At 37.2% G+C, this 13,305-nt stretch overlaps 1 protein-coding gene across 2 annotated transcripts in view; it reads left to right on the top strand.

Moving 5' to 3' along the window:
- LOC147173515 (uncharacterized) overlaps positions 1 to 8,498 on the top strand; it is a 33,625-nt gene extending 25,127 nt beyond the window's left edge. The window contains exons 11-19 of one of the 2 annotated variants that reach the window (XM_086076536.1): positions 282 to 391; positions 479 to 814; positions 887 to 986; positions 2,154 to 2,285; positions 2,488 to 2,574; positions 3,917 to 4,015; positions 4,626 to 4,667; positions 6,720 to 6,752; positions 7,293 to 8,498. In XM_086076536.1, the coding sequence (XP_085932662.1) occupies positions 282 to 391; positions 479 to 814; positions 887 to 986; positions 2,154 to 2,285; positions 2,488 to 2,574; positions 3,917 to 4,015; positions 4,626 to 4,667; positions 6,720 to 6,752; positions 7,293 to 7,323 (970 nt within the window). In that variant the 3' untranslated portion in view covers positions 7,324 to 8,498. The remainder of the gene's footprint in view (positions 1 to 281; positions 392 to 478; positions 815 to 886; positions 987 to 2,153; positions 2,286 to 2,487; positions 2,575 to 3,916; positions 4,016 to 4,625; positions 4,668 to 6,719; positions 6,753 to 7,292) is intronic. The other variant, XM_086076537.1, reaches the window with a different exon arrangement.
- The last annotated feature ends 4,807 nt before the right edge of the window (positions 8,499 to 13,305 follow it).

The raw sequence follows: 13,305 nt of genomic DNA, 5'->3' as shown, positions 1-13,305 counted from the left end.
TGTGCGTGTATTGTTACGAGACGTTATGTTAATCGCATGTACAGAGAGGGGCTATGTTGAAAGGGGACGGGGTGGGGGGCGGGGGCAACACTGTTCCCGTATTGTTCCCCTCGTCCCACACGTGCAGCCTGCCATGAAGACTTGCCTCATTTGTTCAAAAATGTCTCCGCCGGTAGCCGGATTATGTTTTTGTTCTTTGGCTTTTGCGGTGTCCTTTTGTCTACGCTGGTCATAGTGATGGCGGTGGTCGCATATGTCACGGATTGCGTTCCTTGGCGCAGGCAAGAGCACCGCGAGGACCAGCCGGCAGCGGGGATGACGACGACGACGACCGTGATGATGACGAGGAGGACCTCCAGCGAGGAAGCTGAGGATACAGAGAACAGGGAAGGTAAGAAAAACAACAACATATGTGCTGCATTCAGGGTCGCGCGTGCAATAAAGAGTCCACACAAGTTTACTTGCCACTTTGTGGCAGATCCTCCTTCCTCCGCAGACGTGTCGGGGGGCTCCAGCCAAAGGCGCAAGTTGGCGGCGCCGCCCATGAACGTGTCGCTGGAGCGCAGCGAAGGCTCCCTGCTCTCCGAAGACGCCCTGGACACGGATGAAGAGGAGGCGGCTCTGGACACCGGAGACGACCTGGACGTCGGGATCGAGGAGTTGGACACGTCCGAGGAGGAGCGCGACGCCGCCGTTTCTCCGGAAGGGGGCGGCGAGGACGGTCGACTGTGGAGGAGTGTCGTGATCGGCGAGCAGGAGCATCGCATCGATATGAAGTGCATCGAGGCGTACAAGAGGGTCATCTCGCACGGAGGTATAGACACGACGCGCGCGCATTTGGAAGCCGTTGACGCCTCCCTTGCGTGACGCGTGTGATTCATGTCAGGTTATTACGCCGAGAAGAACGCCATCATCGTGTTTGCCGCCTGCTTCTTGCCTGACAGCGACTGCGACAGTTACAACTATGTCATGGAAAACCTCTTCTTGTAAGTCAAACACGCACTTATTAATAGTACTATTTGAGATAAGCTAAGCTAAGCTTAAGCTAACCTAGCGACTGAGCTAATGATGGCTTCTTTATACCTTGCACGGTGGGTTGAGAATTTGATCCGACAAGGGGTAAAAATTTGCCATAGTGATGAGTTAAAAGCTACCAAGAAACATTATTTATTATAATTATTTTTTTTTAATATTCATTGACAAAGACGAAAATCATTTTTGTTACAAGTATAGTTTTACTTACTTTTATTAACGGAAGGTGTGGTTTCAGTTTCCCCCGTTCTTTTAAAGGCATTTTTGCCTTTATTTTGTTTTGTTAAAGAAAACAATGTTTTTATCAATTTATTTCTAGTTATTTTGTTACAGCTAGCTTTAGCTATTCAGCTTGCCAAAATCCAACCTACAACCCAACCTGCTGGGTCAAAAATAATTAGCTCAACCTTGGGTAAAACTAAGCCAATCTTCACAAGATTCACAGCTACCCAGTGAGCGGATCAAGGAAACGACAAAGTATTTTTTAGTGTCCAATATTAATATAGTTGTACCTAGGCAAAGATTACTGGTTTGATGGTTTACCATGGTTTTTGAAAGTCAAGTTTTCTCCTCGTAAGCAAAGAGGAAAAGTGTGAACCGTTAGGCGCCGAGGAGGGGCAGGAACAGAGGGAGGTTAGACGTAAGAGACAGCTACAGTTACTTACACAGATACCTTTTGATTAAATTGCAAAAAACAAAAAAACAAAAAACATGGTGCCAGCATATACTAGTTAGCTCCAAGGACAACATGAGTAGCCCATGAGTGGTCTAAAAAAAAAAAAGCACGACATAGCTGATTAATTTATTGTTTTATTTATGAAATTTTAAATTTTAAATTTTAAATTTTAAATTTTAAATTTTAAATTTTAAATTTTAAATTTTAAATTTTAAATTTTAAATTTTTATTTTTCATTTTAAATTTTAAATTTTTTGGGGGGGGCTTGTGAGCCAAAATGTGAGGTAAACAAAAAAAACTACTCCTACTGTAATGCCAATACACTTATCAGCCCGTTTATCTGAATGCCGGGAGAACTGAAAATGAGAACACCCGCAAGGAGCTGCTTTCTAAGCGCTCAACCCGACTCCAGCTCCTGATATCATATATGTGTCATCATGTGTAGGTACGTGATAAGCACCTTGGAGCTCATGGTGGCAGAGGACTACATGATTGTCTACCTGAACGGTGCCACGCCTCGCCGCAGGATGCCCGGCTTCACATGGATGAAGAAGTGCTACCAGATGATTGACAGAAGGTGACATTTTTATTTATTTTTTTATTTTTTATTTTTTATTTTTTTTACATATCGTGGCTTCAACTTATTGGACTGAGTTCTGCTCATTAGTGCAAACTGTGCCTTGTGATGAAACCTCCCGAGATGACATTTCCTTCCTTCCTTCCTTCCTTCCTTCCTTCCTTCCTTCCTTCTATCCGTTGATGATGTTCTCTTCTTTCAGGCTGAAGAAGAACCTAAAGATGTTCATCATCGTCCATCCTTCCTGGTTCATCAGAACACTACTAGGTGTCACAAGACCCTTCATAAGGTTCATTGCATTTATCTCGCTCAGTTTTACTTTACTGATGGGAAGTAACTTAGTCCAATATACCTATTTCATTGACTCCCAGCCATTTTCACTGAAGCAACACCCTTCGCTCCAGGCTGTTTTACTTGGTTTTGACTGATTTTGCAAGTCCCACACAATATTGTGTTCTATAGCTATAAAAACATGGAACCTACCAAGAGAAAGATTAGAGTCTCTTCTTTCCTTAGGAAAAAAAGGAAATTTCTATCTGTTTTCGTTTTGCAGCAATTAGCATTATGTTTAATCATTATTCACATTCCTGTTGAAAACACTGTCAAAAAGAGCTTGTTGCAACATGGAATCTCTTATACTCTGCTGCCACCTACTGGCCGTTTTTTGTAATAACTACCATTGCTTTAAGCCATCTCTTCATGTCAGAAGCTGCATCAAAGCCAAAAACAAACAAACATATAAATACGTTTTTGGGAGTGAAAGACAAATTATTAAAATATATTTACACATTTTGGGGTTTGAATGAGTTAAGTATCATTCAGGTATCTGTGCTTGAGTGTTTATTTTCAGATTTGCTTTTCTTACTTTGACTCTACATTTGAAAATAGATATTTGTAATTTCTACTACTTAGTCTGTCCAAATAGGCCTGTTACATTTTTTTTCAACCTCTATATATGACACACAAAAAAGACGTAAAGAGAGCGAGTCAATTTAGTTGTGGTTGAGATCTTGAGGACTTATGGGAACGTAAACAAAGGAACATCAGCAACAATGACATTACAGATTTGGACTGTCTTTTTTTTTAAACTCATTCTCTGCCATTGACGGTTTTTGGCGTCAAACATTCATTTGACCTATGTCAATTAGTACATTTTTTAGTATGAGTATGAAAACCTAGAATTTTTTTTATTGTACATTTAGAACAGATATCAAATTTGTGATTAATCGCAAGTTAACTCGTGAAGTCATACAATTAATTACAATTAAAAAATTTAATCGGCCGACACTGCTCATTTTTAAATAATCTTTTCTCTTTTTTTTAGATCGCGTCGGGTGATTAAATTTTTTTATTGTAATCGCATAACTTCAATAGTAAACTCACGATTGATCATACATTTTATATCTGTTCTAAATGTACAATAAAAAAAATAAATTCTAGGTTTTCATACTCTTGTTAACAAAAGTGGAAAAAAATGTTAAACTAACAGAAATTGTTCAAATTAATTTTTGACGTCAATGGCAGTGAATGAGTTAATACACAGTACGGAGCATAAATACTTTCGTATGGCTAATAGACGTTATCCAAAATACAGTTCTATATGATTGTCAAACATTGTGTTTTGTGTTCAGCTCTAAGTTCAGCAGTAAAATCAAGTACGTGAGCAGCCTGCAGGAGCTCGGACACATCATCCCCATGGAGTACGTCCACATTCCGCCCAGCATCGTCAAGTGAGTTTTAATAAATATCAATGGCAAGTCGTGCGTTGGTGGCGACTTCGATGAGTTAATCCATCTCTTCATAGCATCGCTATCACCTCACAATTACAGGAAAAAAAATCGACACTGTACAAAAACGCGATACTGTGCCATGTATATCATGCGGAGAAGTCCAAATCAATATTTATCTAATACAAATTGCAAGTTTTGCTCTGACCAACTCGTCCTGTGAGGATGAATTTGAAATATAAAAATCGCTTCAGCTGGCACTGGTGATTCTGAAGGCACTGGGCGGAACACAAAAAAACAACATCCAGATACAATATAATGTGATCGGTAAAATCTGTTGCAATAAAATGTCAGAAAGGAAAAAAATTAAATACGTGTACTGAAAGCAGTGTAATAAAAATAAACCGCGGCTACCCTGAAGGTCCACCAGTGCCGTTTAATGCACATTGCACTCCAATGGACACAACATTAGGTACACCTCGCGTTGACATCCAATACAATATGTTCTGCATGTATTTAGTTTTGAAAAGTAGACGATTATTACCGCAAGAGACAAAACGCCATTTGGCAAAAATCACTTTGTGTGTTGATCTTCCATGTCATGTGTTACAAGGTATGACCAACAGAGGGCGGCACACACATTTGCATGCATGAGGTAAAAAGCACTGAGCCGCCTGTACTCTATTTACTAACCTTCATCTGACGCAGCCTGACGCCAACACATTCACTTTTCCAAGATCCTGGAGTTCCATTTGGCGCTTTAACTCCTTTGCCTTCTCTGCTCGTTTGATGGTTTGTTCGTGAGGACGAGCTCGCCACTTCACAAATTCCTCTAATTGCGTTTTCTTTGCCTTGGGCTTGTTAGCGGAAGTTACAGACACTCCTCAGTGCATGTGCATGTAAAAGGAAATGACGTCATTTGAATTGCATCATAGTTTGGGGTATATTTTTACATTAAATTATGAAACTATTAATCATAGTCAGCGATTGTTTTTTTTTTTTAACTTATTGCAATAACCTTTCTTGTGGGAAAGGGGAGCCTCCGCCAGCAAATGCACGTTCAATTCCTTTATTAAACACCGGGAGAACGAGTTGCCCCATTAGGTGCCGCCCCTTAAAGGCACGTACGGTACATAAATACAGTATGCACAGTATTTCCCCAAAATGTATTTATTAAATATTTCTACAATATTTTTAAAAAGTGTACTGGTCCACATATTATTATTATTATTATTATTATTATTATTATTATTATTATTATTATTATTATAGAATGCTATAGCAGTGCAAATCAGGTTTCCCATAACAATAACTCCAATCATTACAAATTCGGGAAGGCAGGCAACCTTTGGTATTTTTTGTATTTTTTATGCTTTAACGAGGGGTGTCAGGCGATTAGAATTTTTAATCGTAGTTAATCGCATGACTTCAATAGTTAACTCACGATTAATCGCAAATTTGATATCAATGTACAATGAAATATTATTATTATATTATATTATAGTTTCATACTCTTGTTAGCATAAAAGTGGAAAACATTGTTAAACTAATAGAAATATGGTTGCATATTTTAGTCATTGATACAGTAATTTCATAATAATTTATAAAATTAAAAAGATGTACTCTACTGTAAAAAAAAAATGAGTGTGATATCGATTTACGTTGAAGTCATCTGCCACTAGATGGCATAATTGCTTTCATATTGGTTTCATATTAAGAGCCATCTAATCTTTAACATGAAATAACTTGCAAAATTCTGCATATTTAAAAAATTGTAAAATACAACTTGACCCCAGTCTCCACAAATATATGCATTATTATTAAATTTATTACTGCTAAATTAAAATTTAGTTTTTATTTCGTTTCGAGCTTTGGTTTTTAAATTTACTTAGTTTTAATTAGTTTTCAAGGTGGTTCTGTTAGTTTTTATTTGTTTTAGTTATTTCATAAATGCTTAGTTTTAGTTTAGTTTCAGTTTTTTTCACTTGTGCTCAATATTTAAAAAACACCATGGGAGCAAGGTCATCTGAAGCTGCTTTTCTATTGGCTGCTGCTAGATGACGTCACTTTCGTGTGACACACTTTCAAATGTCCTTATTCCGGTTAATATAAAAATAAATCTACTTAAAATCACATTTAAAATCATCCTCAAAGGCTCATGCATTCAATTTATTACCAAAGACTAAAACGAAGGACATTTTTGCTATAATTATAGTTTAATTTCAGTTAGTTTTGTAAACGCATTTTCATTTTTATTTTATTTCGTTAACAAAATTGTTTTTTCAAATGTAGTTTTTACCTTGCCCAGTAAAGGCTTCCCAAGTAATGAATCACACGTTCAAAAAAATGAGCAGTGTTAAAGGAACTTTAAATCAACTCAAAATGAACACACTCATTTTGACACCCCTAGCTTAAACACACTGAAGATTCCTTTCAGTTATTCTTTGTAATAATTTTAAATCTTGCCTTCCTTTTTCCTCCAGCCATGTTTCCTGCTTTTGTAGCATCCAAAATGTAATGCAAATCTTTTGTGTTTAACTAAAAAAACAAATTCTGCTTTCCTGCACCCTCATGTGGCACAATGGACACAGGCTACTAATCCACCACAAACAAAAATGAGGTCTCCCCGAAAGCAACCCCCCCCTCCCCCTTCCCCTTCCCTCATTAACCTCTCTTCTCTGCCCTCTATTGCAACGCCACACACCAGGCTGGACACAGATTTAAAGGATGCCGCAGCAAAGTAAGTCTTTCATGAGTTATATGAAAATACATGGCACTGTCATGATTCAGCAATTTCACGATAATTGCCAAATTGGAAGAAAACTATAACGCAGTTTATCAAGCTAAGATAATATACGGCACATGATCGTTTCTACGCATGTTAGTGAAGGCAAGAGTTTTTATTTTATTTTTTTTACTCGTCTGGAATGGTGCTCTTGTTTTAAAGTGGAAATTGATTAAATTTCCAGAGCATCTTGAAACCAAAATATTTCAAGTGGTTCATGAAGCTTCATTTCCCATCACTAGATTAATTCTATGGAAACAATAGAAAAATAATGAAAAACAATCATTGGCAAACTGGAACAAGAAAATCTACAATACGTGAAGATGTAATGGAAATTATATCAAAACAAATAGGAACAAAATCACAATCAGGACATTATAACAATACAAGGCGGGTTAATCGATAAAACGGAAGAAACTCCAGAAAAAGCATGTATATAAAACATTTTCAATCTTTTTTTTTTTTTTTGAACCACTGTTTCTTCCCGTCTGTCAGGTCTGACAGAAAGCGGAGTTTGGCCATTTGACAAAAGTAGAGCTCCACGCGAGGACGCCCATCTCCCCGTCAGAGGGTCGGAGGCCGCGCCGAGGCGTTTGGGGAAAACGCCACGTCACTGTGAACGCGGAAGGGAAGCTGCTCTAAAGTCAGAAACTCAATGAGGTTTACATTGGAATCCATTTATTACTACTGTATTTATTACCACTTGACTAATACGCCTTTCCTTTCGCTCTACTATTAGTAGCATTTTGGACCATCGATAACCTCTCATGCATCGGCAGCCATTGAACAATGTCGGAGTTTACACAAAAACACACACACACAATAAATCTCTGTACTGTACTTATGGACAAATACAAGTCAATGAGCAAACATTGGTTTAAATCAGGGGTGGGAGGACTGAAATGACTTTGACGTGGGAGGGGGGGGGAATCGGAATCTTGAATCGATCACATTGCGATATATTGCCAACGATAGCATGACACAGCAATTGTGCGCTGTATTGGAAGAATCAACAGGAGAGATTATGATATTGAAGATATAGCTATAATATCCATATCTGATGTTTGTGTAGCAATAACATTGTCTTCCCTGTAGAAGACAGTGTATGACGGTAGCCAATCAATAATCAATTGGAAGAAAATGATCTCAACTGAATCAGGAAAAAAAAGTCAAGTAAACAGCACGGTATCGACGATATCACTATAGAGTCATGGTGCAATTGTTGATACATTGAAATAAAATGCGAGACAAAAAAACGACTACAAAAACATCAGTTTAATGACATAATATAAATATGGACACCCGTATCGTGAAATACATTTTTGCCCCACCCCTGATTTGAACGTGGCCGCTCTCAGTCAACAATGCCGAAAACCGTCGTATCTTACTAATACGTTTTGATCACTGTGAAAACCCGTGAGGTAGCAAAATAGCACTTGAATGCGTCTGCAGTGACTTACTTGCGCATGCGTGTGCATGTGGGAGAGAAGAATCGGTGACATGTTGACAAAGTCTCGTGTGTGTTCCCGTGCTTTTATTTGTGATTCTGCCTTCATCTTCTCACTGTAAAATAAAGAAAAGTCCGCTCAACTCTTGTCTGACGCTTTTGTCTCTTTTACTCCATACATTTAACAATAAAAAGGATTCTGGCTGTTATTATTTTATGAACACAATTTGACCGTTTTGCTACACATGACAGCAATCTCCTGTACTTAAAATAAAAAAAATAATTAACTCATTCACTGCCTCATTTGAATTATTTCTATTAGTTGAGTTTCCCCCCCACTTTTGTTAAAACCTTTTTTTTGTACATTTAGAACAGATATAAAATTTGTGATTAATCGGGAGTTAACTAGTGAAGTCATGCGGTTAAAATTAAATCACCTGACACCCCAAATTTTTAACAATCTTTAAAAACATTTTTTTATTATTCATTCACTGCCATTGACGGCTATACACGTCAAAAAATCATTTGAACTATTTCTATTAGTTTAACATTTTTTTCCACTTTTGTTAACAAGAGTATGAAAACCTAGAAAAAATTATTTATTGCACATTTAGAACAGATATAAAATTTGTGATTAATCGTGAGTTAACTAGTGAAGTCATGCGCTTAATTACGATTACAAATTTTAATCGCCTGTCACCCCTAATTTTTAATAATCTTTTAAAAAATTAATTTATGGCAGTGAATGAGTTAAAGTCAATTTGATTAGAAAAAAAAACGTTAACATTGCCAATAAGTTAGATATTTATGAAAAAGGATGCATAGGACATACTTTTAAAAACGTAAATGTGGCTCTTCTTACTTGTGTATTTTTTTACAATGTGTATATTTGCAGTTCTCAACTTTTCATCTCTTCAGCACTGATGACAATGACGATGACTTCATGTCAGATGTTTTTCCTCCCAAATCGTTTCCCTTTGTCGTTCCAATTCATCGCAAATCGGACCACTGCCGCCCCCTTGTGGTTAATGAACGCGTCAGCAACACATCACTGTTCAAAGGCTCATCCAGGCTGTAAGTATGACGTTATTTCCTCAAACATGATGTAACCATGTTGGCACCAGGACAGAAAATCATAACCAGACCAGAACAACCACCCGTATTCCATGACTTTAATTTGTATGCTTTGCCAAGTTCTGGAAACCCCTCGTTGTCTCATTTGCATATTCATGTATGTCGTTGTCGTCATCGCAAGGAAAATCCCCACAATTACGCATCAAAGGGCCCCAAATGGCACGACTGAGTTTTGCGCAAAAAATAAAAGTTTACTCTTGAGTGACTCACTAACCCTCCTCATAACATGTCAGTAATATTTCATTGTGAGTCACAGCAGCATGAGCAGATTTGAGGGCTTAATGTGCTGCATTTGAATTTTAGATTATTAGTCCATCTCAATGGACCTTCAGTCTTCATTACTTCATTAGCCACCTCTTAATAAAATAATTGTCACCGTGCAATTATAGAAATATTGTTATGCAAAAACGGACTAAAAAACCACCACTTCCCACTTTTTTTTCCCAGACTAAGCTATGGCCGGACTATAAAGCTCCTCCCCTCAGTTTAATATAGGTGCATGACATCAACATTGCACCAGATGGCGCCAAAGCTGTATTTTATTTTTATTTTTATGATACATGGCTTTGGCCTGAGCACAAAGCAACAAATATTGGCCAGCCCAAAATCCGTAAAGGACGAATTTGCAGTGCCAAACCATGATGATGTGCGTAAGTATCTCAAGGCACCACTCTATATAAAAATTGAAGTAAATTAACTCATTCACTGCCATTGACGGCTATTGACATCAAAAATTAATTTGAACTATTTCTATTAGTGTAACCTTTTTTCCATTTTGGTTAACAAGAGTATGAAAACCTATAATTTTTTTTATTTTACATTTAGAACAGATATAACATTTATGATTAATCGTGAGTTAATTATTATAGTCATGCAATTTATTACAATTAAAAATGTTAATCGCCTGACGCGATTAAAGAAAATATTATTAAAAATTAGGAGCGTAAGGCGATACATAAAAAAAATATATCATAATTAATTGCATGACTTCACAAGTTAACTCATGATTAATCACAAATTTTATATATGTTGTAAATGTACAATAAAAAAAATTCTAGGTTTTCATACTCTTGTTAACAAAAATGGAAAAAAGGTTAAACTAATAGAAATAGTTCAAATGAATATTTGACGTATATAACCGTCAATGGCAGTGAATGAGTTCAAAAGTCAATATGAACTTGAATCATAAAAGGCACATGACATTTACATTTTTTTCTCTGTAAGTCTTTCGGTATGGTCCAACTTATTGGCAAGCAGAGACACTGCTATTGTTTTTTGTTTTTGTTTTTTTGCCCAAAAATGTCCCATATGTACTTATTATTCATTTTGAGATGAATCCTAAATGACTGGGTGTGGTCGACGTAGACACCAGGTCATTTTTTATATCAAATCTGTAATGCTACTGCAGATGCCGCTTCAGATGTGGCAATACAGACACATGACTGCCAATTCTCATGACTACAAAAGACAAAAGAACAACAATGGGGGGGCGGGTGGTGGGGGGTGGGGGGTGTATCAAAGTGAGGGACATCCTGCAAATGTTTGGCTTGAACACAATGTCCTGGATTCTTCTAACCAAAAGTGGTCATTGTCAGGGTGGAGAAGGCTTTCTCTTGCATGTGTCTTTGTTCATTTCGCAGCGACATTTGCGTGCATGCTAAAAATGTAACGTCGGGCGTCTTTAACGGTCTTAAAAGGAGTTGCTTAATCCACCATCAACATTTTCATGAGACACAGAACAACAACTGATTTAAAAACTACAAATAGTTCGACAGTGATGCTCAGTTTTTATTGGCAGTTAATTGAATTTACTAGAGATGGTAAAAATAGTCACAGTCATTTTTTGGGGGGAGGGCGGGGAGAGGGGGGGGGTGACTTTGACAATAACAGAAGTATTCATTCAACTTTGTTACCGCAAGTAACAGTCTAAAAGTACACAGTCTAAAACATTAAAAAATTTAAATACATTGCCAAGTAGAGCGCACCTGTTTTGAGATGTCAAAATGACATACTTTTTGCAGGCCGTTTAAAAAATTCTAATAATTTGGCACATTTGAATAACTATGACCTTTTCTGGAATATGTGCAAGGGGTGTATTAATAGGTGTGTATACTTTTATTGTTTACAATGTTCTGTTTATGTTGATTTCGTCATGTATGAAATATAATTCAATGCAGCAGATAAAGAATATATGGTTTTTGCCTTTTTTTTATGCCTATTTTTGTTGGCTCTATCTTTAAATGTTACTTTTTGTTGATAACTAACCTGGGATCGTTTTGCGCAAATTTGTTGAACCACCTCATTTCCCCTCTCCTCAGAGGAATATTTCTGAATAACAAGACGTCAGAGAGTGTGTATTATTATTCCGAAAGTCATACATCACCCGTTGATTTCCTTTAAAAAAAAAAAAAAAAAAAGTGTAATGAAACATCCTCCAAGTAATTAGCAATGATTGATTGTAAAATTACACTGTTTACATGTTTAGATGTCATGAAAGTCGTAATTATGCTGACTAACTTGCGCCAAGATTGGGAAGTAAAAGTCTCTGAGGGAATTGATTATCGAGTTTAGTCATCAAGTTTCATTTCTGGAAGGGGCTCTTGAATAATTAAAAAAGAAATAAATCACATCTTAAATGCTGTATTTTTTGATGCACTGTTTGTACTAACTACTGCATGAGTTGTATATAATTATTACTATATGATGTTAGTTTAGCCTGTCTTTTTTTTATTTTATTTTTTTGACATTAGGTAAGACAGCTTAATTTATACAGCCACGCGTAGTGCACTATACACAAGGTAACTCAATGTTTCTTCATATAGTTACAAAACATTCATAGGCAAGGCAACATGATGTGTTAGCATTAAGCTAGCAGACTTTAAGCATTAAGCTAGCGAACGCTGATAAGACAGTTACCCGGTTTTGGTTCAAGCAACATGCAATTCTATGTGTTTTATTTATCACTAAGCTTCAACTTTGAGTGGCAACAAACAACTTGAAGTAAGTAAAATCATCTCCTTTTTGAGGGAATGTCCGTCTAAAACCGCGGTTTCCTTCATTGACAGACCCGAGACATTGTTTTGCGCATACGAGCTTTCCGTCAGCTCATACTTTTTAAACATTTTGTCGTATCCAAAACTCAGGGCGGTTGGATGTGACGCTAACTCCGCCAGCTCAGCAAAACTCTTCTCCCCAAAGTGGGCGTGTTATTTTCATTTCACGCAACCAAATCTTGCGGTCATACACACGCGCGTTCTGCCCGTGGCTACGAAACATCACTGCTTGGTTACCTCAGCCGAGCTGCCAAAACAACGCTAGTGATGGAAGCTGTGTGTCAAAATGGCACTTGATGAAAATAGGAGAAAATTACATACTTAAAAGTTTCAGCTTTTTAATGGAAGATGATGTACGGTGAATTCTAGTCGTGGTCATGTGCTTTTCGCCATCCACTGTGTGGGTGTTTCTACAACTATGGCAGCTTTTTAGAGATGATGTAGAAAGAAGAAAAAAAAGACTCACTTGCCATCTCCTGTCTGGAAAATTGCCTGTTGCACTCCAGAGGCCATGCTCGCTGCCGTATTTGAATTGGTTTTTGGTTTTACAGGAAGTGATGGAGAAACTCTTGTAAACAAAGACTACTGATTACACCCACCTACTTTGTTTTTGTTTTATACTCGAATATTGTTGTGGCAATGTTATATGGAGTGTTTCAACCTAAAAGGAGTTGTGGATAGTATTTTGAAATGTTTTAAGCGCGCCCTTTCTTTCTTTTTGTAAATAATTAGCTATAAATGGTTTGGATTTTTTTCCTCACAACTAAAGCATTTTTGGGAGCTAGAAGTAAAATACAGTACAGTAGTTAACCCCCCCCCCCCCCCGCACACACAAAAAAAAGAGCAAAAAAAAAAAACTCACATATTAAAAAAA

The sequence above is a fragment of the Leptonotus elevatus genome, chromosome 5 (assembly GCF_054856555.1).
Source record: "Leptonotus elevatus isolate MCC_2025b chromosome 5, RoL_Lele_1.0, whole genome shotgun sequence".
Classification (NCBI taxonomy): Eukaryota; Metazoa; Chordata; class Actinopteri; order Syngnathiformes; family Syngnathidae; genus Leptonotus; species Leptonotus elevatus.
The sequence above is the reverse complement of the archived record's forward strand: the minus strand, read 5'-3'. Positions and strand labels throughout refer to the sequence as shown.